Here is a 25991-nt window from a genome sequence, read left to right on the forward strand (position 1 = left end):
CAGTCCTGTCCCCTGGCTTCCGGTGGCTTGCTGGCCATCTCTGGTGTTCCTTGGCTTGTATATGCATCACCCCAATCTCTGCCTTCATCTTCACGTGATGTCCTCCGTGTGTGTGTGTGTGTGTGTGTGTGTCTGTGTCTGTGTCTGTGTCTGTGTGTGTCTGTGTCTGTGTCTGTGGTTAAATCTCCCCTTTTAATAAGGACAAAGTCATATTGGATTAGGGCCCACCCTAATGACCCCATTTTAACTTGATCATCTGCAAAGACTCTAATAAGGTCAAGGTCACATTCACAGGTACTGGTGGGCAGGATCCAACATCTTTTGGGGTGGACACAATTCAACCCACAACAGCATCTATTGATGATACTTACTGAGATCAATTATTACTATGAGATGGCTGCAGAATGGTGGTTTCTCTATCATGTTTTCCACATTTCTTAGTTGGTGTTTCAGGGCTTTGAAGGTTTTTGAATAACTGTTAAACAGAGAATGTCTATCCATCTATAGCTGGATAGAAATGGCCACATGTCTTTAAAACAAAAACTAAAAAAAAAATAACGATCTGTACCCACATCTGTGCTAGGAATGGTAAGCAGAAAACGACTGGCATCATCACAACCCCCTTAGCCAGTCAGATTGGCTGGAAGGAGAGCCAGGGGGAAGCCTGTGGACCAAAGTCAGCACAAATGGGGGAAATCAGAGAGTGTAGTTTTTAAGCTACCCTAAACATTTGCTGATTGTAAGCTACTCGTTGGAAGGTCATTACTTGTGGATTTTTTTATGCTCTGAAACAAAAGTAACATCACACTATTGAAGGATGTGTACCAGCTTCTTGGATTCAGCATTCTGGTCATTTTCAGTACGTACTGGTGAACATGTATTTCCCACGACTGAAATCTCTGTCATCATCAGAATCACAAATAAGCAAGGGCCAAAAACTGTACAATTCTGTGTGTTCTAAAATCATGAAGCCAGAGCCTATGCCAGACACCCTGCTACCGCTTGTAGAATTGCTCAGTAAATTCTGAATTTAGAAGAAGTGCAGATGGATAAGAGAAGCCATTGCTCCTTTCCCCCGAGAATTGGCTGCCGTGTCTAATATAACTTTGTTTCTGAGACAACCGCCTAGTTAGAAAAATATTTTTATGGATAAGATATTATTCATCTTTCTTGTATCAATATTCAAAATTCAGCAATCAGAAAATTTTTCATCAGGAGAGGAGGACTGTGATAAAAACCTAATCCTCAGCATATTTTTCCCCATTTTTCAGAAGTGACATTTCACATATAGGTGCCAAAAGTGAATTGGGGTGGGAAGAACAGGAACCTTTAGCATTTATGGTTATTACAGAAATTGTAGAAATTATGATCTGACTGTCTGACCGGAAAATAATCTTGTATCACCTCCTAAAGAATCATGGGCTTTTTTCAATTAAAAAAAGGAGCAATACACACACACACACACAAAAACTGTACAATTCTGGAACTACCAAGAAATATGACTAGGGACAACATGAAAGATCAGAGATCTTTTATTTCTTTGTGTTCCCTCTTACACCTGACAACAGATCTTTGGAATTTTTTCTCACATCTGTACTCCATCCACAGTAAACAAAGAATACTTTGTTTCCAAAAGCCACTGATTACAAGTGTCAGTGGTTCTCCCTTCTAGGATGCCGTATAGCTTTTCTAGGGCTGTCATAATGAGGTGTGGGCAGCTTAAACCACAGAAATTTATTGTCCCAAAGTTCTGGAGGCTGGAAGTCCAAAGTCAATGTGTCAGCAGGATTGGTTGATTCTGAGGGCTGAGAGGAAAGGATTTTTTCCAGGTTTCTCTCCCTGGCCTGTAGATGAATGTTTTCTTCCTGTGTCTCTTCACATTGTCTTACCTCTATGCATATCTCTGTGTACAAGTTTCCCCTTTTATAAGGACACCAGTCACATTGGATTAGGGCCACTCTAATGACCTCATTTTAACTTCCTTACCTCTGTAGAGACCCCATCTTCAAATAAGGTCTTATTCTTGAAGTACTGAGGGTTAGGGCTTCAGCATACAAATGTTAGGGGGACATAACTCAACCTATAACAGAGGCATTTCAACCATCCACAGATTTTCCCAATGTTCATGTAGACAGAATAGGAAATAAGGGTCGTGACTGCATGAAACTAGATTGTAATTATGGAGCCAAAATTGTACTGAATCTCTCTCTCTACCTTTTCCACAGACGAAAAGTCAGTGCTGAGACTGAAAGCACTAAAGATGCTGGTACTAAGCTCCTCCCAGCCATCCACCCACAGGGCTGTGGATTTTACACTTGCTTGTATTTGTAATGACTCTTCTTTCTGCTGCTAGAGATTTTAAAGTGGATTTGGATTGCTGTTCATCATCCAAGAGTGTGCTGTGTGGGCTTGTCACTTGGTCAAGTGCAGGGGTTACCAGCAGCTGAATTAGTGACAATATTCATTTCTTGCAGAAACAAGTAGACCTTTGGGGAAAGTGCTGTATCTCTTCATGCATCCTGTAGGTGCATTTATCTGACATCCAGGCATAGGAATCTTAAAGAATATATTGAGGGTGTTTTCAATAGAGAACACCTATTTCTCCCAGCTAGAGAGGGACCTGAAGCCAGCTGAGATGCTTCAGAAGTTTTTACTTCAAAGGATGGGAGGACAGAAACGATGGAAAACCAGGAGCCAATTACCTGAGAGTTCTCTGCTGGAATCTAGAGAGAGATGTAGAAAGGAAGAAGTGAGGCTTTCCTGGGCAACATATCCTGCAGGATGATATCCCCCTTAAAGCTGATGGAGAGTCTGTGCTAGTCCTATAGCAGACTCTCTAACCTTCCCCTGAGCTGCATCCTTGTGTAGAAACGGATGATGCCTGGGGAGAACGTTCACTCTCTTTCCTTGTTTTCTTGATCAGGTCACAGACATAAAAGAGAAACTGAAGCTCTCTAAAAAGGTCTGGTCAGCATTGCCCTACACCATCTGCAAGGACGAGAGTGTGACGGCGGGCACGTCCAACGAAGAGGAATGTTGGAACGGGCACAGCAAAGCCAGGTGAGTGCGGCTCGCTATTCTTATGGATGGGGCATTGCACATCTAGCCCTGGAAGGCTCTCCTGGCACAGGGCTGCAGACCTGTTTATGCAAAAAGCAACGGAGGGTGGAGGGACAAGTCGTCACTTAGTGACAGCTGTTCGGAGTGACAGGTTTGATGGGCACCTGGGAGCACTTACTCTCAAGGTGCCATTAAGCATGGAATCCTTGTTCTGAATGCCTCGCCTCTGGATGAGAGCAGAGGGACGGTGACAGATGCCAGGTTACGGATATCCTGAGATCACAAAGAGCTTTTTATGTTCACTTACTGACTTTACGATAGCAGAGCTATTTTTATCCATAGTTGAATTTGCACAGCGTACGGGTTTTTTTCCATCACAAGTTAAACAGGAAGTGAACGTTCAACTGTAATTTTTTTCACCCTTGGAGAAAAAAAAATATTGAAGTCTCATTGAAAGGGTTAGGGAGAAAGAAAATGACAGACAGACAACCAGGAAAGCGTTCTCACAGGTTCCGTGCCTTGAAAAGTCCTCTTGGAATCTCCTGATGAGAGATGGCTCTGTTCTTACCCTCTGCTCCGCCGTCCAATGCTACTGCTACTTGGTATGGAATTTCTGAATTTCTTGACTCAGCCCAGAAATGGGCTTGGCCTGAGTTTTCATAGGGTGGAGAAGTTGGATGGGGGAACTGGCTGGGAGTTGGCAGGCCAGGCAGCCCCCAGGAGAGGAGTCTGACTGAACCCTCCTCAGTGGGGATGCAGGTGGGCAGAGCAGCTGGTAAATTGCACTCAAGAAATCTTTGGGGATCAACCAGCAGGTGGAGAACCTAAGAGTGGGGACTGTCTGGGGGCGTTATGGGGCGGTTTCAAGCATATGAAGTAGCTGTGATGAAAAGGGAACAAGAAGATTCATAGATATTAAGTTCAGAAGGAGCTGCAGAAGGAAGAGGTGCAAGTGAGGTGCTCACTGGGTGTAACTTCTTACACGGCTGAGTTGCATTTTTTAGCATCTATTGGTAATGAGATTATTAGCCATACTAGAGAGAGCTTAGCAAGATGAAAACAAGACAGCTGTAGAAAAAACTGTAATCATTTCAAGTCACCCCCAAATATCAAAGTGCAAATCTTAGATCATGAGGGTCCAAGAGGCTATTCATGGTATCAACAACATTCTCCTCAAAAATGCTTAGTAATTTATCAGTGTCCGACCTTTTAGGAAGGAGACCTTGGGCCAGCAAATTCAGCTGTGAATTAACAGCTTCTAATGTGTCTTTTCCTAATGACTGTACAAAAAGACACTTTAAAGGATGACCAGGTGGCCTAATGAATAAAGTGGTTGATTTTCCGAGCTGCTCTGTTGCCCATCTGTGTTTATCTTTCAGCCTTGGCTAAAACAGTGGCTGCATTTTGAGCTACATTCCCGTAGATAGTTACACAGGTTACTGGATATTAGCGCCTATGCAGTGTCTTACAAAAGGAAATATAAAAAAAGGCTTTGCGCAGGGACTGGGGACTACATTCCATCAAGAAAATGAATGGGGAAGATAAAGACCATTGAAGTTAGAGCAAAAAGAGACTGCGATGGTTCAGCCAAGTTCCTCACTGTGTCAGGAGCCGAGACAGGGTAAAACATTAGTCTAAGGTTAGCCAGCTAACAAGGGTGAAAGCTGAAATCTCCCAAACCCTAGAGAGTATTCTTTTCACTTTAATACCCTGACCCTAGAACAAATGACAGATAAATACTGTCCTCCCCAGGTTAGAAGAATAAATGAAACAGAGTCTTCGCTCTGTAAAAGGTTTAGTGGGTCTACGTTCGGTTCATTCAGTTCATCAGCAATATTATTAAGCACTCCCTCAGCCCAGGCACTGTGCAAGGCTCTGTCAATTAAGTACTATGTGATGGCAGTGCTGTCTGTCAACGCATGAAAAGGCACAGTGAAGAGAAGAAGAGAGTGAAAGAAGACAGTGGATTTTGGAACTTTAAACACCGTCCTGTTGGACTGTAGGTTGGGAAAGGACCACATAGGTGGAGACACACCTGGATCAGTACTCAGGGACCAGATTTGAATTTTATCCTGAGGTCTATGGGAAGCCATTGGAGGATTTTATGTGGGCGAGGGAAATCATCAAACTTAATGTGATAAAATCATTTGCATGAATATTCCAGAATTTAACCCAGTGTATTATTAAAAAGATAATGCTGTCAAATATTTGTGACTCAAATTATATTTCCATTGAAAAATTACAATTTCAAGGGTTTTTTTTTAATACCTTTCTTTTTATTTCTTCCACTGGAATGGAATCTTAATGTTATAACTTTATTTATTTATTTATTTATTTATCTATTATTTTTGGCTGCATTGGGTCTTCGTGGCTGTGTGCGGGCTTCTCACTGCAGTGGCTTCTCTTGTTGCAGAGCACGGGCTCTAGGCGCGCGGGCTTCAGTAGTTGTGGCATGCGGGCTCGGTAGTTGTGGCTTGGGGGCTCTAGAGCGCAGGCTCAGTAGTTGTGGCGCACAGGCTTAGTTGCTCCGCAGCACGTGAGATCTTCCCGGACCAGGGCTCGAACCCATGTCCCCTGCATTGGCAGGCAGATTCCCAACCACTGCACCACCAGGGAAGCCCTATAACTTTATATTTAATAACATTGTAAGTAGATAATCAATAAAGATTTGTTAGATTAAATTTACTTGAAGCTTTCTTCTCATCCAAATATTAATTGGTCGAGGAACACACAAGAGAAGTTTTCATTAAAAAAAAAATTCCACTGAACTATTTTGCAAGTTAAAAAATCCGTTAGTAACGCAGGCAACCTATTTTTTACCTATTTTTGAAGTATGGCCTTTCAGATGATAGGCCTTCTTAAATGTTTAGGAATGCTTGTGAAAAAGAAACAAAGGTTATTCTTGTCACCCTGTGAAAGAAAAGAACCAGAATCTTTATTTAAAAACAAAAAAATCTATCAAATGTTTATAGATATGGAACAGTGATGTCTATAAGCATTGATAGAGATTGTCTGGCGTTTTAAAACTCAAGGCTGTTTTAAAACAGGGATGAGGCTGCCGGTCACTCAGACATTTCTTCCTTTCTTTGTATTTTATCCATCTGATTCCTTCAGCCAGTCTTCGCAGCCCTTTTATCCTATCTAAGTATTTGCTCAGACTTGTCTGTCATTATTCATATTTCTCCTGATTGTTTTCTGCGTGCAGCTCCAAGCTCTCTACCATACTTCCTTGATTCAGAAGCATGCCTATTTCACGTTAACATGTCTGAAATCAAAGTGACTCCTACAGTGGATATGTCCCTTTACTCCAGTATGTATTACTTTCCCAAATAGGTGTTAGTAAATGAATATCACCCGTTGAAATTAACGATGACTTGAAACAAAACAGGATGCACACAGTTGCGGCTGCTGTGGTAACCACAGGGTGAAAGCTGCTGTGTTGAGATGACGGTCAAGGGTATGTGAGTAATCGTTCCCCCAGAACATAAACCCACCTTCATACCCTGCTCCCACCTTTGCCCATCTCTGGCAGGTCTCACTCTGCTTCAGTAGCGGAGCAGGTCTGGAAACAGGAGGTGAGGTAAAAGGAAGAGACTGTGCCCTCTGAGGGGAGGAAATTGTAGGCACACGATGACCCTGTCAGCACGTAACTCTCCATTTGACAACAAGACCAGATGGTCAGCAGAGGCCCTTTCCTGCTTCTCCTTCCCTTGCCAACCACTGGGACAGTTTAAAGACCAGTACAATAATGTCTATGAGAATAGGTGGTAAACTCTAAAGCAGTGCTTCTCCAGTGTACAGGCTAAAATCTGGGAGATCCTGTTAAAAATGCAGGCTCTGATTCAGGAAGTCTGCGGTGGGCCTGAGATTCTGCATTTCTAACAAGCTTGCAGGACATGCAGATGTTGTCGGTCCAGGGACCGCCGTTTGAGTAGCGAGAGTCTGAGGCAGAGTTGCCAGATTTAGCACGTTAAAAACAGCAGGCACCCAGTGGAACACACTTACACTCAAAAAAGGATTCATTGTTTATCTGAAATTCAGATTTCACTGGTTGTCCTGTATTTCATCTGGTAGCCCTACTTTAAGTTCCTATTAATATGTAAGATGTTCCCTTTTTCAGTTCAGGTGCAAGCCTCAGGGAGCATGTTATAATTTGCTGTTTTCTCTTTGCCTCCAAGGAAACCCTTGATGTTTCCCTTAATGGGGTTTTTCTTATCTGAAAAACAACAACAGCAACTGTGTCGGGCAGGTCACGTGGTTCGTTTGTAACATCACCCACTAAAGGTAGCCAGAGCCCAGGCCAGGTTGAAGTCATCTCAACAATGAATTGCTTAAGCTTCACAAGCGCATCAAGAGGGAATTTTAAGTTTGAAATGCAGCACAACCTTCATGAGACAGGATATTGTCCACACAAACCTCTGGTCTCTAATGAGATGCCTTTGTGGGCCAAGGATGGATGCGGTCATTACTGCATTCAATTAGTGTCTTAGCTCAGTCTGCTATAACAAAACTACCATAGACTGGGAGGCTTAAACAGAAATTTCTTTTCTCATAGTCTGGAGGCTAGAAGTCAACAGGGCTCTAGTGAGAGCCCTCTTCTGACCTTGTGGATGGCCGCTTTCTTTCTGTGCCCCCACATGGCAGAGAGAGAGGGCTCTGGTCTCTTCTTCTTATAAGGGCACTAATCCCATCATAGGGGCTCCACCTTCACGACCTCATCTAAACCTAATTACCTCCCCACTACCCCACATCCACGTACCATCTCGTTGAGGGTTAGGGCTTCAACCTATGGCTCTCGGCAGGACACAAAGACTCCGTCTATAGCAGATAATACTCACATCCACATCCTACTTTATCAGAATAGCTAATAAAGAATTCAGGCCAGTGTCTGTCACTCAAGAAAAGCAGCCTCAGGTGCATCGTCAATGACCAGCAGGAAAGTAAGCTGGCGAGCGGAACTTCTTCTTCCATTTCTCACTTACCTAAGCAACATCTGAGGGAGAAATGAGACTCAGCAACACTCCGACTTAACTCAGGCAAACGGAAAGTGAAAGGAAGCTAAGAAGTAAGGGAGGAAAATCAATAATAATCTAGACAGCCAAAGGGAAAAAAATTAAAGAGTCGTGGGACAGGTTACAAATCTAGGCCTCCTAAAGCTCCCAGGGTGAACCTAGAGCCCCTTGGAGGACATCAGAGTCATCTGTCACCCCCTGAGAAGGGCATTCTGGGCAGCCGGTGACCAGAATGAGCTGCCTGCACAGGAGCTAGAGAATGACCTGATGGCAGCAGGCAAGCATAGGCTCAGAAGGAAATAAAACTTTATATGATTAGCATGTAGAGGGGAAAGCACTGTCAGGCAGCAGCAGAAGAAAAACTAAAGCCCTTAGGATGTTCACACAGGCTCTTACCTTTTTGTTCCTAGAGAAGCAGAGTCTTGCTTCTGAGGACGTAACTGTGTTGAATAACATCATCTGTAACCTCCTTGAGGATTGCGTTCTCTTTATGGGGATCCTTTCTCTAAGCTCATAGGAGTTAAAAGGGAAAGGGGAGTATGGCAGTCAATGGGATGGGGCAGGAGAAATGCAATGAAAGCCAGTCTGAGGCAAGTCCCTGTAGCACGTGGATCTCATGATAGAACATACACGAATCTCAGCGTCTTCAGGGTTTCTTTAGTCTGTTATATCCAGGCTCTTCCTTCTCTCCCATAAAACTGGTAAAAGAGCTTTCTGCTTCACTCCTTGTCAACTAGTGTTTAGCCACCACTGTGTCCTTTCTTTAAGATGCTTTCTAGAAGGAGCCCATCAAGATGCCGGCTGAGAGACAAGGATTAATTGGATCCATTGGAAACATAGCTTTTGCTGGGAACCTCTGCTGTCTTTTAAGTCACCTGATCCTCACAGAAATAACTGTGTGCCCCAAAGAAATCCTTCCTGAGGCCAGGAGGTAAATACAATAAATTGTAAGAAATAGGAAAAGTAGAAAAATCTAGAAAATAGGTCAGTCGTTCTCAACAGCCACTGAGTAGATTGACTAAGCAAAGAAACTAGGAAGTCATGAGTGGCTACATTTGAGCAGCTGGCAGAAGGCAAAATGGTGCATGGTGATGAGAAATCTGTCAGAGGCAGTGACGTGACAGATCCGGCAGGGCATTACTGTCTTAGTCTGATTGCGGGGTGTGTCCCAAAGCACTCCAGCTGCATTTGAGAGAACTGTAAAATTTTTGATGTATAACCAGCCAGACAAACACCTGGGGCAAGTGGGAAGTCTGTCTGGGAAGAAAACTGGCAACTGTCCAAGGTGACATTGCTGAAAGCCCACTTCCCTTCTCTGGGATGCTTAGGAGGGAAGACCCCACGAAGGCTGACTGTCCTGGGGGAGAGGGACGCTGCGTGCACCTCCTGGAAGTGATGAAAAGTGTGGCTACAGATGGGAGGAAAGAGGCATGTTGCTGTCGACGGCTGGGCAGCCCTGAGGACTGGCTCGTGGGTCTTCTTTCCCACCCGCCCTGGAGTTTGCTGACTCCAATTCTACCAAGAAAGGATGGTTTGGGCAGCTCCTGCCAATGAGCTCAGAACCCACGTCAAAGGATTTACCTTCTGTTCACTAGCGCAACCAACGAGCAGTGCGTCCTCCAAGAGTTCCAAACCATTTCATGACACGCATCTTCCGGATGGGAAGAAAGCCACAGCAAATCATTCTTCTGTCCATGAATCCAGGCTTTAAAGCTCAGAATTCTGCTGCCGTCAACCGTCCTAAGAAACAAGTTTGGCTTTGAGGGAGCCATGTTCACAACTTAATTTTATAAGAATGCATTGCAATTGCATAGTGTATTATATTTGTCAAGCATTTTCATATACTTTCACTTAATATGGCAGCTTATGAAACAAATAAGGTAAGAAGTATCCATATAAATATAAAAATAATTATATAAGCGATATAATTCTATACACGACTATATATATATAGTCGTGTATAGAATTATATCGCTTATATAATTATTTTTATATATATACTTATATTTATATAAGTATATATATATAATAATATATATATTATTTATATATATTGTATTTTATACTATATATATAGTACTTATATATATATAGTACTTATAGTACTTATATATATAAGTACTATATATATATAATTTATATATATAGTATTTTATATTATAGTATTTTATAGTATTATATATTATTTATATATATATAGTATTTTATACTATATATATATATATATATATACATATATAGTAGCTAAGTGACTTGCCCATGATTACACTGCTGGGTCCCAAAGAGATCTCAGGTGCCCTGGGTCAACCTCTGTGCCTTTGACCATGTCTTGGTGTCACATCTCTTTGAAGTACCTAATGCCACAGACAACTCCAGCTCAAAAGTCTTCACGAATTTATAAATCCAGTTAAAACATAAAGTCACGGTATGTTTTGAATAATTCCACTTCGCAGTCAGGAAAAAATGAAGAAGGAAAAAGTAATATACATCAAGAACTTTAGAAAACTGTACTTAAAACTTAGATTTTTTTAAACTGTGGTGAAACATACACAACATAAATGTTACCATTTCAGCCATTTTTTAAGTGTACAGTTGAGTGGCATTCAGTACATTCACATGGTTGTGCAATCATCACCACCATCCATCTGCAAACATTTTTATCTTCTTTAACTAAAACTCTACACCCATTAACAATAACCCCCTACACCTCTCTCCCACCAGCCCCCGTCAACCACCATTCTACTTTCTGTCTCTATGAATTTGACTATTTCAAGTACCTTACATAAATGAAATTATACAACATACATCCCTCTGTGATCGGCTTACTTCACTTAGCATGATGTCTTTAAGATTCATCGATGTCAACATGTGTCAGAATGTCCTTCCTTTTCAAGGCTGAGTTATTACATGTATAGACCACATTTGTTTATCCATTCATCTGTCAGAAGATACTTGGGTTGCGTCCACCTTCTGGCTGTTGTAAATAATGCTGCTGTCAACATGGGTGTACAAATATCTGTTTGAGTCCTTGCTTTCAATTCTATTAGATATATATCCAGAAGTGGAATTGCTGAATCATATGATAATTCTATTTTTACATTTTTGAAGAACTGCCATACTGTTTTCCAAAGCACTGCACCATTTTACATCCCCTCTAGCCATGCAGAAGAGTTCCAATTTCTCTATGCTCCATTGATTCTGAGCCCATTGATGGTAGTGCCCTGGGTCGGGAATGCCTGCTGTGCTGACCCAGTCACTCATCACTCATAGCAAGCTCCACAGAAATTTCCTCCACCAGGACCCCTTCTGGGTTGAAGGCTTCTCATTGTATCCTCACCAGGCAGAAGGGGCTGGGAAGCCCTGTGCAGCCTCCTTTATAAAGGTTCTAGTCCCAATCATGAGCACAGAGCCCTCTTGATCAAATGCCTTGCCTTCTAATACTTTCACCTTGGGCATCAGGTTTCCAACTGTAGATTTTGGGAGAACACAAACGTGCAGACCATAGCAGATGTGAAGATAAATAATTCTGCAAAACTGCTGAAGATTTAGACCCTACACATGGTCTTACAAAATAGAAGGTAACCAAAATGGGGAAGCTATGCTTGACTATTCCCGGATTCCACTCACATTCCACACCACAGCATGAGGTATTGGCAAACAGTGACACCCCTCCAATTTGTCCTCATTTCTGGGTTCTCCCTGCCCCATGTAAATATGCAGCCCACCTCAGAACCTGGACTCTCTGTAGCAAGATTCTCCTCCCTCTCCATGTCTCCCAGACTATGATTGTGCAAAAGTAGAATGCCCTCAAGCCAAAGACCTGGTGCAAAATCTAATAAAGGGAAGAATATTATGGGCTCAAAGATGCGTCCATTCTTGCAGGATATGAGCGTTATGTAAAGAGATCAAACAAGAGAGGCAACAAATAAATGCGCTGGTGCTGAACTGGGTTTCCATTGATCCCCCAGGCTGCACTCTGGACATCCACAGATTTGGCCTCAGGATGTACCCCTGGAGTGACAAAATGGCCATTTTCTTTTTCAACTGTGTTTTTCGGTTTAAGTTTCCATATTGTCTCTAAAGTTCCCCTTTGAATACATTAAAGGAGAAAAGGTTCTTGAGGACATGGGTGCATTGTTACTTGGTTTTATTGTAAGTAGCTGAGCGTCAGCAGACACAGTTCGAGGCTGGGTTTCTTTGGCAGTCTTGTATTGTTCCTGCGTGCTCAGACTCCCAAGGGTGGCATTCCCATGTAAGCTATCGCAGTCAGCTTCTGATAAATGACTCTCGGCTAGCTGTGCCGTGCACACAGCGGCTGAAAGAAACAAAGCCCTCCTCTGACTCAGCATAGGTACAGCGGCAGGGACCATTGTCCAGAAGGTCCAGGGGCAACACCAGAACACATGGGCACCTTTCAGCCCCTCTCAGCTCCTGTGCCAGCAAAGGCTGGACTGCCCTTGTATTTTTTATTCCAATGGGCTTTACTGATTAGGTAGAGCTCACGCAGCCAGGCACATATAATTGAATGTCAATGACAGTCAATCCAATGCCATATTTTAGAACTTATATCAGGAAGACAATCTCAGAATCTAACAGAATTTTATTGGTATACCAGATATATGAAAAGGCAACACAAACATCACGCTTTACTGCAAAAATAAAGAAATATAGTTCCATGACTCTTTCATTTCAATTAGGACATTTTTTAGGGCAGTAAATACTGTGAAGTTCTATGGAAAAGAATTGGCAATGTGCTCTGTGTGCTGTATTATTCATTATGTAGTATACATCATGAAGTCAATTTTATTCAAGATATGGATGAAGACATGGAGCTTATTCTGGGACTTCTGATTTAAAATGGGTAAACCGGGCTTCACTGGTGGCGCAGTGGTTAAGAATCCACCTGCCAATGCAGGGGACACGGGTTCGAGCCCCGGTCGGAGAAGATCCCACATGCCGTGGAGCAATTATACCTGTGTGCCACAACTACTGACCCTGTGCTCTAGAGCCTGCGAGCCACCACTACTAAGCCTGCGAGCCACAACTACTGAAGCCCGCACACCTAGAGCCCATGCTCAGCAACAAGAGAAGCCACCGCAATGAGAAGCCCGTGCACCACAGGGAAGAGTAGCCCCTGCTCTCCACAACTAAAAAAAGCCCACGTGCAGCAACGAAGACCCAATGCAGCCAAAAATAAATAAATAAATAAATAAATTTTAAATAAATAAATAAAATGGGTAAACCATGCAAGGCATAAATAGAGACACAGATGTAGAGAACAAACATATGGACACCAAGGGGGGAAAGGGGGATGGTGGTGGTGGTGGTGTGATGAATTGGGAGATTGGGATTAACATATATACACTAATATGTATAAAATAGATAACTAATAAGAACCTGCTGTATAAAAAAATTAAATTCAAAACAAAATAAAATGGTAAACCCATTCATGCACAAATACATCATGCATAAGATTTCAACACCTGAAATATGGCTTAAATATAAAAGTTTCTTTGTGTGTTTCTATTTCTTCTTTTGGAGGCTGATGGATAGAGCCTTTGGTTTCAGAAAATTGGAAAATAACCTGCGGGAAGGGGAAGAATTTTAAGCATAAGTATATTGTACAAGAAAATGTAAATAGGAAGCACAAAATAGAGGAAGGGAAGTTTTTTCGGCTTTCAAGCAACACTAAGAGAGGCAGTAAAAGAATGATAATGATAGCAGTTAGGCAGGGCTGCTCCAGTCTATGAGATGCTTGGGCTGGATGTTCTGACTCGCTTTGAGATCCACTCTTCACCCCTCCACCTTGGTCTGTGCCCTGCAGGAGAACCTCTACAGACTGCATCACCTGGGTATCCTTTCCTGTTGGCTTCCAGTTGGGTTCAGCCAATGGGAGGCGCCAGCCAGAGGTCAGAAGGAGGGACTAGAGAGGTCAGGGTATCATTCCCTCCACTCCCTCCCTCAGGGGCCTTGGTTTAGCAGTTGCAGCGTCTTCTGGCTGCATTCCATGGTTTCAGATCTCACGCATTCTGGTAACAGCTCCCTCTCCTCTGGCCCTTCTGCTGTTGCCAGCCCCAGGGTTCTTTGCGACATTGGTTGGTTTCCTTCAACCCTGTTCACACCTTTGTAAACAGTCTCTTCTTTAAACTCTCTTTATTGCTCCTTTGAGTGTGCCATGTGGTTCTTACTGGGACACAGATAAACATAGTGCCTTTGTAGGAATTAGAAAAGGATGCCCAGATGGGAATATGAAGGTTTAGTATACTATAGTCTCTACTCTGGTGCATGCTAAAATTTTCTAAAATAAAAAGGTTCCCACAAAAGAGAAGAAAAGGAAAGAAAAAGGCACCCTTTTGGTGGATGGTGCCCTGCACGGGCACTCAGGCTGGATTTCAGCCCCAGCTCCCTCCCTCTGCAGATGACTTTGTGCAGTGCCCAAAATGCCCTGCCGAACTTGGAAGCCCTACAAAAAAGTGGGCAGATCCCTAAAAACTGGAAAACATCTCAAAGAGAAAGTGAGGATTGACCTGGGGCTTTAAAGATATTTAAAACTTGAATGGGAAAGTTCTTTGCCGGCAAAGATTAGAGGGATCCAGGGAGAAGATTCCATAAGGCAAGGAGGGTACCTTGAAGGCAGTGTTGCAGCCTAAGAAAGTGGACAGGAGGTGGAGATGGGCTTGGATTGCTGAGCCATAAAGAGTGAATTGTAGCTTATGATCAACCAGGCAATATGGTGCAGTGTTTGGCACGTGGGCTCTGAAGTTAGATCCATTAGCTCTGTGACTTTGCACAGTTACTTATCCTCACTAAGTCTCAGTTTTCTATTATACAAAGGGGCTGAAATAGTACCTACCTCCTAGACTTGCTGGGATACCGAAGGTTTTTAATGCGTGTAAAGTGCTTAGCACAGTGCCCGGCATTTAGTAAGCACCCCGTAAACATTAGCTACTATCATCAAGTTTTAAACAGAAGAGTGACATGATGAAAGCAATATTTTACGAAGGTTAACCAGACAGCTTGTGAAGGTTGTGCTAGGATGGAAAGATGAGGACAAGGAAGTCCATTTGAGGCTGCTGTAGCAGTCTGCGCCCCAACACTTCAATAAGGGGCGCCAGAAATTGGAAAAGAAGCCAAAGGTGCGAGAGCCTTGTGAGAAGAGCAGGAAGACTGCCACATCTCCCTCTGGGAAGACGTATGCCTTGTTTTCACCGTTTGGCCTTTCTTCCAGGAACCGAGCCCGAGTTTTGCCAATGTTTGGGCTCACTTTTAGGAACAACGTGGCAGAATCTAGTTTCCAGGTCGCTCCTGCTTCACCCTCCCCTGTCCTCCCTCTCTGCCCGGCAGATACTTGCCTGAGATCATGAACGATGGGCTGACCAACCAGATCAACAACCCCGAGGTGGACGTGGACATCACGCGGCCCGACACGTTCATCAGGCAGCAGATCATGGCTCTCCGTGTGATGACCAACAAACTGAAGAACGCGTACAACGGCAACGACGTCAACTTCCAGGACACGAGTAAGAAAGCCTTTACCAGCACCTGTCACCTCCAGAGTGAAAACCATTATAGATGATTATACCACAATTTGTCTTTTGTTTAAAGAAAGAATTTTTTAAATTTTTATTTTATATTGGAGTATAGTTGATTAATAATGCTGTTAGTTTCAGGTGTACAGCAAAGTGATTCAGTTATACATATACATGTATCTATTCTTTTTCAAATTCTTTTCCCATATAGGTCATTAGAGTATTGGGCAGAGTTTCCTGCGCTATACAGTAGGTCCTTGTTGGTTATTCATTTTAAATATAGCAGTGTGTACGTGTCAATCCCAAACTCCCTAACTATCCCTCCCCCCACCCCTTCCCAGCCCACCCCCCATAACCATAAGTTCATTCTCTAAGTCTGTGAGTCTGTTTCTGTTTTGTAAATAAGTTTATTGTAATGTTTCTTTAAGAGCAGTGTGCACCTTGGCTCTTCTGTGTCATTCTTACCCCATCTGCAAAGCTATTTATAGTCCTTGGGGCAGAGAACTCTGCTCTGCAGAACTTAGGATGCTACGAAAATCATAACTGCTCTTAAGGAATGGCTTCAGTGGCTGACATCCAACTATACTAAAGCTAAAACTGAGTTTTGTCTGCCAGTTGATCCATTAATGATAAGGCAGCAAAGTAATGTTTTCCCTTTCTCCTTTCCCCATCAGCATTTATGTCTCTGCCTCAAACTCCCATCCCTCCTCCCAACCACCAAGGGAAGAATATTCTCAAGATTGCTCACTCAGACAGGACTGGGAAGGGATCCCTGTTGTATCACTTAAGAACTGAGGTCTTGAGCAAATTATCTCTTGAGTCTCAGGTTCTTCTTCTGTAGGATGGGAAGCATTCCTGAATAAGGATTGTTGGGAGGTTGATTTGAGGCTGTGTGTAAAGGAGCTAAGATACTATCTCGTGTGCCATGGAATCAACTGCATCAGTTCTTTCTCCTTCTCCCATCATGCACATACACGACCCACTGACATTTGTATCTGAAATCTTGAGAAAAATAGTAGAATGCTGAAGTAATATTACACATGACTATTTTATTAAAGACCACAAAATATCAGAAGTGATTTGAAAGACTACTGAATGCACATCAGATGAAACTAACTATATTTGGGTTTTGTCTACGTGGTTTCTAGATGCATAAAGGCAAGTTTTGTTTTGTTTTGTTGTTTTATATAGTATAAAAGAATATATTCTCTAGAAGAATATATATATTCTTATGTATTGTACATATATATATATATATATATATATATATATATATATATATATATATATATATTCTTCTAGGGAGAGTTCTCAGGAAAAGATTTCTTGAACTTAAGATGTGGAGTTGCCAGTGATTCTGTAATTTGGTCACTGAAGCAAAAGATGATGCTTTTGTGCTTGAATTAATGAGATAGAAAGAAACAAGTTACAGATGGAAGACATGAAGTCATCTGAGTCTTAACCATCATTCTACTGAGTTGTCCCCTGCAGAAAATTTTTCATGCTTAAATTCCCTTTTAAATAACTCAAAAATTAACTTTCTAAGTGCAGGATAATTGCCAACCTGATAGACTTGCTGTAAACCTTCTCAAGTCCTCCCATTATTTCTCTTCCTCTTTACTAAACCTCTCCTCCCCTCTTCAGAAGAGAAAATTACACGAGGTTTTAGCCTTTGCTGCTTCTCCCCTGCTCATTCCTTAGCTTCACTCCTCTCAATTTATCTTTTCTGTCTTATCTATCTAATATAATAAAATGCTTTATTACCTAGAGAATGACTATTGGAATAAATAATTCAAGATACATAAGAATCCGTTGATATTGGCCTTGGTTCTCTCTCCTCTCTGACCTAAAGAGGTTGTATACATGTCAATCTGCAAAGCTTAGGGAATGTCCTCGAGGAGAGATCTTGCTCCATTTCCCCTAAAAAGAAAATAGAAATCAGCCACACTTAAGACCATCACTTTGCTCTAACCCCAGCACTGAACTTGGCTTCCTACATTAGGATAGTGTCTGTCATATAAACCATATCACATCTGATAGTCATCCTCACCCTTATTGCTTTCGACATGAAAAAATCGCCCCTTAAATACCTGCATTTGTGATTCCTTTCAGAAAGAGATGGGGCTGTTATTTTTCTCAACTAGATTCTCTTGTCATTATTTGCTTACCACATTTTTAATATTCTAAATCACCTTAGTAATATCTTTGTAAAGGTTATATTACTTCTTGTTCATAATACCAGTGTTTAATATAATTCCCTTAGCAATTGTGATATCTCTGAATTTAATTAATGGGCATTTTCCCCCTTGCAAGGCCACTAAAGATAAATTAGAGAAAATGTTAAGAACCTGGTATAGTATATTCAAGTGATCTTATGTGGTATTTAGATGTCACATTTTTTTAAAAATTGCACTGAGTTGAGCCGTGCCTATTGGGAGGACATTGGAAGGTCCCTGCATTACCTGGCTTTGCTTAAGTAGCTTCTAGCAGCCAAGATGGTGCCAGTCTTTTGGAGCAGCTCAGCATGCACATCACCATTTCAGGCCAGCAGGGAGGCATTTAGGGCTATTGAATGGACTCATTGAGCAAGGAGGGGAAATAGCAAACGTCCTTACCAGGTGTACAGGTTCCTAAGCCCTTCTAGGAACATTATCTCACTTATACCCTATAACAATTCAGTGAAATAGATATGATTATTCTCATTTTTACAGGTGAGCACACAGAGCCCAGTGAGACTAACTGGCTTGCCCTAATTCATTTAAATAAAAGACAGCAGGTTAAAATCTAGGTCGTCTTTGCTGTAGGAACCACATTTCTGCTGTCAGGCATCATTGCACACACTGGGTCTGGTGCCCTCACACATTTTATCAGGGAGTTTTCACGTATCTTCAACAAGGTGACTGTTATTGCCAGTAGCTATGGAGTTGGGGAGACTGAAAGAAGTTGAAGAAACTGCCCAAGGCATATTTAATTATTCAATAAGTATTTATTGTGAACCTGCTATATGCCAGGGGCCATTAAAGCCAATGGGGATACAGAAATGGACAGTAGGCACAGCGTGTCTGCTCTCCCCCAAAAAGTATACATTCTCACGGAGGGAACAAGAAAGTAAATAATAGAGTTGCAAATGGTGATAAGTGCTTTTACGTAGCTAGTAATGGATGGAGACTTAACTGGACCCAGATCTGAGATAAAGCACTTAAGAAACATGAAGGAACCAAGCAGTCAGAAGTGGGAATAGAGAAGGCCCAGAAGGCATATGAGGCAGGCAGGGACGATGCCAGGCTAAGACAGCATACTAAGTGGACACCTGGGCATTGGTTTCAAGCACAGAATGGCAAACCTCTTCTGTAAAGAGCTACACATTAAATATGTCCAGCTTGGTCAGCAATACAGACACAGACATCTCTATTCACACTATGTTTCAGGGACTTCCCTGGTAGTCCAGTGATTAAGACTCTGCACTCCCACGGCACAGGGCACAGGTTCCATCCCTGGTTGGGGAACCAAGATCCCACATGCCTCGCGGTGCGGCCAAAAATAAAAAAATAAAAATTAAGCACTATGTTTCAGATGTCTATCTATTTATTTATTTATTTTTGCGGTACGCAGGCCTCTCACTGTTGTGGCCTCTCCCGTTGCGGAGCACAGGCTCCGGACACGCAGGCTCAGCAGCCATGGCTCACGGGCCCAGCCACTCCGCAGCATGTGGGATCTTCCCGGACCGGGGCACGAACCCGTGTCCCCTGCATCAGCAGGCGGACTCCCAACCACTGTGCCACCAGGGAAGCCCAGATGTCTATTTAGATACAGTCCACCCACACATCACAAACCTACCCATTATAAACAAACCCTTGGGGGTGGAGTGGAGTGCAGGACCCTTGGGTGGGGAGATGTCCCCTGCCACCTCCATGCCCAAATCTCACGTGTGCCCCACTCTTTGCTAGATGAGGTCTAACTCTCCTTTTCAATCTGTCTGCACCAGGTGATGAATCCAGCGGCTCGGGGAGTGGCAGTGGGTGTATGGATGATGTGTGTCCTACGGAGTTTGAGTTTGTTACCACAGAGGCCCCGGCAGTGGATCCTGATAGGAGAGAAGTAGACTCTTCTGCAGCCCAGCTGGGACACTCGCTCCTCTCAGGATCTCTCGTCTGCATCGCCCTGGCGTGGCAGAGACTGTGCAGATAATCCTGGGATTTTGGTCAGATGAAACTGCATTTTAGCTATTTGAACGGCCAACTCACTTCTTTTCTTACACTCTTGGACAATGGACCATGCCACAAAAGCTTACCGTTTTCTATGAGAAGAGAGCAGTACTGCACTATGCCTCCCTTTTTGTTTTCCCAAAGAGTACTGGGTGCCAGACTGGACTGCTTCCTCTTTCCTTCAGCTATCATCTGTGGGAAACTTGTTTATTCTAGAGAATTCTTACTCAAATCTTTCGTACCAGGAGATTTTCTTACCTTCATTTGCTTTTATGCTGCAGAAGTGAAGGAATCTCACGTTGTGAGTTTTTAATTTTTTTCCCCATTTAAAAAAAATAGGAAGAAAATAATTTTCCTTGCAAAATCAGGCCGAACTCCAAGACAACTGCATTTTCAACAAAGAAGCAAACGAGAAAAATAAAAGAGCTGTAAGGCTGTAAGTTCGGCATTGCCAGCCAACTCCCAGTGTAAGCTTTTCTGTGACAAATCAGGTTTACAAAATGCTTATGCAGAGGTTTGATTTTAATGTAGTGAAAATACACTGTTGTCTTGGAGGTCTTGCATGCTAACCATACAATGCCAAGCTGATTCAGAGGTACTGATAGGAAATTTAGAATTCCATCTTTAATCTGAGAGTAAAACGTGCTACAACTCAGCACCTCTATCTCACCCTGCCCGATTTCAATTTCAGTAATGGCACCATTTTCCTTAATTCTCTTAACGTCTGACCACTGTATCCAATTGGCACAGATTTTTCCCTTCATCTCCGGTTACTAGTGGACACCCTCATGAATTCATCCTCCTCAAGGGTCTGAAATGAAAATAATCTTCAACCATACAATTGCTTTGCTTTAGCCACAGGCTTGATGTGAATTAGATGTTTCTGCCCCGTGCTCATTAACCTCCCAAAAGAAGAGTTCCTTTAATGAACCGATAAACAATTAGATCCATAAGTGAGTTTTCATTTTTAACTATTTGCTTTGTGTCAGTTGATTTCTGCATCACAAGGGCATTCTCTTACAAAATAACTCACAACAACAAAAAAAAGTCAAGACAAAAAGAAATATATAGTATTGACATGGAGATTTCTTTCACTTTTTTAGTCTTAGTATGATCATCTATTTTTATATCTATATATATATATAAATCACAGATTTTAACTTCTTAATTCCAAGCTCAGGGTTGACACACCTTTGTAACGAAAATGTTTTGTCAACCAGCTCTTCTTGTTTTGTGCTGCTCAGAGAAGGGATTCCTCAATGATCTGTGAGCACCAAGAATCAAGAAAGAGAACTTTTTACGTATCTAACCGTCCATTTATTAAAAGTTTGCCAGGGCACACCCTTCTCACATGAGCGTGTTTTGTCCTGGGTGCTCCAAACTGTATCGAACGCATGGGCAGAGGCGTGGGTGTGCAGAACTTTACTGGTCATGGAAACCGTATGCGCAAGGAATGTGATTCACACAAAACCATTGCTTTCGGTACAACGCCTTCAGCCTAGGATTCCTGCTTGGCACTTGGAGAAATATTCTAATGCAAGAGGCTGATTTGGAGCCTAACTGATCTGCCAGGTGTGCCAAAGTCAGGCATTATGCTCCTCCTGACAGAGAGAAGCAAAATAAACTAACCTGGGGCTTTATGAATAATACCATTGGCTATCCATGTGTTTTTTGGTTTTTATGATGTATCTGGGGTTGGGAAAAGTAATGTTTCAAGACACCATAGTATGCCAGTCACATGTTAATTAACCCATTGGCAGCCATGACACATCAATGGTATTTTTCGATCTCTGTACTCATCAAAATTATAATTAGTTATTGATTTAGTCATCACATTTAGGTAGAACACATGTGGCACAATAGTATTAAGTATACTTGAGCACTTTTGCAAAACAAAGTATTTAGAAGCATCTGTTGCTATTGAATGCCTAATGAAATACGGAATGTAGGATTCTGAGAGATTTTGTGGCATCTTTTCACTTAAATCTTTATGAAATTAATACAATTTAATTCAGCATTACATACTTCTAGCAAACCATTCATTTCACTGCCAAACTTTGGCCTCCTATCACCAAGTACACATAAAACATCTCTATGAAGGACCAGTCATTTATGTTGCTCATTGTGTTGTATGTTCCGAAATCAGTATTGTCTTTCTCCAGTAATTAAGGTGCAATACAAATTAAATCAATCTTGATTTTCCAAAATATTTGAGTCATAACTTGTTTTTATAGCTTTAAGCTCCAAGTCTTTCCTTTTTAAAATATATCTGCATTGTTTTCTGTGAAATAGATCAGAATGCCTTGTTTTCCCTGTACTTTCACCCCCAAAGGGTTTTGTGCATGTATGTGAATACACATTATATTAATGAATGTGAACCCATGTTCTATAAACACTAACCACACAGACAATATATAAATGCCTGTTTCATTTGTTTCAACACCTTTGTTATCAATACTATTCATATTGGTGAGTTAAGGTGATCTATATGAGCCACACAGAGAACTGAAATCACTGTCAGTTAATGAGGCCACAGTATTAGTCACCTGCATGGATGTGGTCAAAATATTATTCAAATTGCACTTCCTGGTTTTTATCATCATCCTACTATGTCATATGATTTTCAGACTAATTTCACGTGGGAATTGTTTGTGCCCTGAGGGAATTAGTTTAATCTAGTTAACCCATTTCAATAAGTATTTTGGAATATCCCCCTCCCCTCACCAAAGTAATTTCTCTCGTTTTAGCATAGTGATAGGGGATGCAGTGATGCTCCATTATTTTTCCTGACCTGTCCTCATTTGCTTTGATGTCCCCTAAATTCTGTAATCACATCATAACCTCTGTTATGAGTAGAGAGGGATGGGCTCACTGAAATTGGATGCTAGGAATTGTTGGGTGATGCTTATAACTGCAAACACTTAGCTTATTGAAGTGCCTCTATTTACATGTTCTTTAGTTATAATATGTATTTTTCTAACAGAAATACACGTCTGTAATTGGTGTATATTATACTTTGTATACTTTATAACGAAAGCTAAACAGAGGCTAAAGTCTTTAGCAGAGAAGAATAGATTGCAAATTCACGAGTTTGAGCTCCACTTATGGTTCTGTATTGAGCGACAGCCACGACAGCCTTCTCTCGTTTGGATGAAGGTCAAGTCGGGACTTTGATTAGAGCCATCATAGAACATTAGCACTAGCAATCTGACTCCCTTACAGTGACTTACCCAGATCAATATCTTGTGTTACCTGCTTTAGTTGTAAGGGATAGATAATACTACTTTGTCTACACTGAAAAACACGACTATTCATTGATAAGCAGTAGGAATTATAAAAGTAGCGTTCTATAAATCAGACACACTGAAAATATTATTGGACGCAGAAGCCTGATATTTAATTTATATTCCCTGCTGCAGACATTAGCCTACTTTAATTCTTTAGCCATTACGTATATGTTTTGGCTACACACTGAACACCAACTAAAGTCCCCAAGGAGGAATAAAACATTAACAATTCCTGAGTTGTGATTCTTTTACTACTTCTCTTTGCAAGGCTAATTATCAGGTGGTTTGATTAAAGGTGGAAGGGTTAGCAAATGCAAGTTTTGACTTATCCAAAACTTGCAGAAATTCAAACTCATTTTCATTTACTTACAGTCACTAACAAATCTGACTTCTAACTTAAAAAAAAAAAAAAGGGAGGGGAGGGGCACTTTAGCTTTGCCAACAGAAGAGTAAGGAGACCATAACTTATAAATTTGCAATGTGTTCCTCCTCGGTGGAGACATTAGCCAGTGTTTAGTTTTAGGCCAAGTTCTACAAAGAGAGTATTGATTTGTATGCATTCTAGAGCCTTGCTATGACACAGTTTGCTATAGCACGGGACTCAGCCTAGCATGGGGCTATTTGAGCCTCAGTGAAAGTTGAAAAGTACTGGAATCTTTGACATTGCCTTGTAATGAGGTACTTCTGTGAAAAGACACCTCAAGATGGCGTAGTAGTGAGGTCTCTGTGTGCATATGCATAACATATATGCAGGACAAATGTGTGCACCAATCAAACCTAAAATTTTATGTGACTGTCAAATGAATATTATTTGGGTTAAGATTTTTTTCATTTCTGATTTGGATAGAAAAGTGCTATTAATCTTGTATTAAAATAGTTTTTAAAAATCTACCAGTGCCCTTTCTGCATTTTCTTAATTATTGTCATAGTCTAAATTTCAGAGCTTTTGAATTTTTTTTTTTTGTTTGAGAACTTTTTAGAAGCTGCAATATTTTTTTAAAAAAAAAGAAAAGAAAAAGAACCATAGATTAAATCAGCACCACTCACCTAAGTACACTTGGCCTTTGAAATCAAGAACTTTTAAAACTTTAGAACATTTAGAGCTTTCCAAACATGTATGGAAGATACTATACCTCTCTTCTTTTGTGTTGGTTTCTTCTGTAAAATAAATTAGTAGCTTGACTGATGTCAGTACTTTATAAGTGAGGTCAAAAACTAAGATAATGTGTAAAAGGACTAACAATTTCCAAATTTAGAAAATTGCACTGCTTTTTAATTTCTGAAATATCCATGCTCTCAGGAATGCTAAATACTGTATAGCATGCTAAAGATTCACTTAGCAGATATTTATTAAACACCTGCTCAATGCTAAACCTTGTCTAGGTGCCAGTCATGGGTTGTCAAAACCACCAGCTGGGAAGTATTCATTCTTTTTTTTTTTTTTTTTTTTTTTTTTTTTTTTGCGGTACGCAGGCCTCTCACTGTTGTGGCCTCTCCCATTGTGGAGCACAGGCTCCGGACGCGCAGGCTCAGCGGCCATGGCTCACGGACCTAGCCGCTCCGCGGCATGTGGGATCTTCTCGGACCGGGGCACGAACCAGTGTCCCCTGCATCAGCAGGCAGACTCTCAACCACTGCACCACCAGGGAAGCCCAGAAGTATTCATTCTTTACTACAGTTAACCATGATTATTACAAATACATCACTTATTTCAAAAATGCTCTTTTAAATAAAGGAACCTATGTAAATAAAGTTATCACAAATATAACATTTAACTGTAAGCAACATTATAATTTAGCTCACATTACTACTATGTTGATTTCTATTAAGCAAAGTGATTTCTACAAAACAGTTAAAGAACTTTAGGAAAATTCCATGTAAAAAGCAGAATCTAACAAATGCTATTTGGAAATAAACTGGAACCAATTTCATCGAAAGGAAAAACTTCCAAATGGGTTTTGAGAAAAAAATAATAAAACCACAGCCACTCTAATCAACAATATCTATTTTAATTCACTCTTCGGATAAATGGACTATAGTCAAAATATACACACAAATATGAAAAATGACATTGAGTTTTCAAATACTAACTTGTGAAATAGCTAGAAAGATGTAGCCACAATTCTGTCTGTTCAAACAGACATTCCCAATTTAGTGCCGATACATCTCCATTCCACAGACACATTTATTTGCTGATATAAACATGTGGCCAAACATATTTTGTCGGCTCATAAATGGAGCACACAGTGAAGCCAGGAGGAATTAGATGCCTGCCTTTGTAGCTCACTTAAGGAGCTCATGTTCTTGCACATGTTGAAATAGAAAGCAGAGCAAGAAAACGGAAATTTTACCCAGTGAGTGTTCAAGTTTGGAGAGAAGCAGAAAGAAGACAAACAAACTGGATTCAAGGGAAGCAGAAGAGTATTTACCTTGAATAAAGCCATCTGCGCTTCGATAGGAACCAATGTCTGCAGAGTTTTAAAATAAAAGAAAAAATTGACTTAAGCAGTAACGGTCATCTATTCTTTTAAAAAAGAATGTGATGAGCTCTATATCACGTGCCAGACACAGTTCCGGGTACCAGAGCAAGACGCCATGAAGAACTGAGACGAAATGGAGTAGTGACTAAGGAGGAGATGCCCCTTGAGACCAGTGGTCCAGAAGAGCCTCCCTGGGTGATACTCAGGCTGTGACCTAATCATGGGAAGAAGATGCCATGTGCAGACATGGGGACAGAGATTTCCAGGCAGAGTAAAAGCAAACGTAAGGGTCCACACAAATGAGGACGAGTAAGTGAGTTGTTGGATAGCAGGAGATGGACGGAAAGTTAAACAGGGGAAGGCAAGCTTAAAAACCCTGGTCTTTTACCACCTGGTGAAGCCAGAGCCCTAAAAGGAC

The 25991-nt window shown here is 41.5% G+C and overlaps 1 protein-coding gene across 1 annotated transcript in view; it reads left to right on the forward strand.

The window, feature by feature from the left end:
* GPC6 (glypican 6) overlaps positions 1-20038 on the forward strand; it is a 1085358-nt gene extending 1065320 nt beyond the window's left edge. Inside the window, exons 7-9 of the mRNA XM_082602502.1 lie at positions 2924-3060; positions 15417-15592; positions 19587-20038. Of these exons, the coding sequence (XP_082458628.1) occupies positions 2924-3060; positions 15417-15592; positions 19587-19789 (516 nt within the window). The 3' untranslated portion in view covers positions 19790-20038. The remainder of the gene's footprint in view (positions 1-2923; positions 3061-15416; positions 15593-19586) is intronic.
* Positions 20039-25991: the final 5953 nt, after the last annotated feature.

The sequence above is a fragment of the Mesoplodon mirus genome (genome assembly GCF_964341445.2).
Source record: "Mesoplodon mirus genome assembly, chromosome: 17".
NCBI classification, from domain to species: domain Eukaryota; kingdom Metazoa; phylum Chordata; class Mammalia; order Artiodactyla; family Ziphiidae; genus Mesoplodon; species Mesoplodon mirus.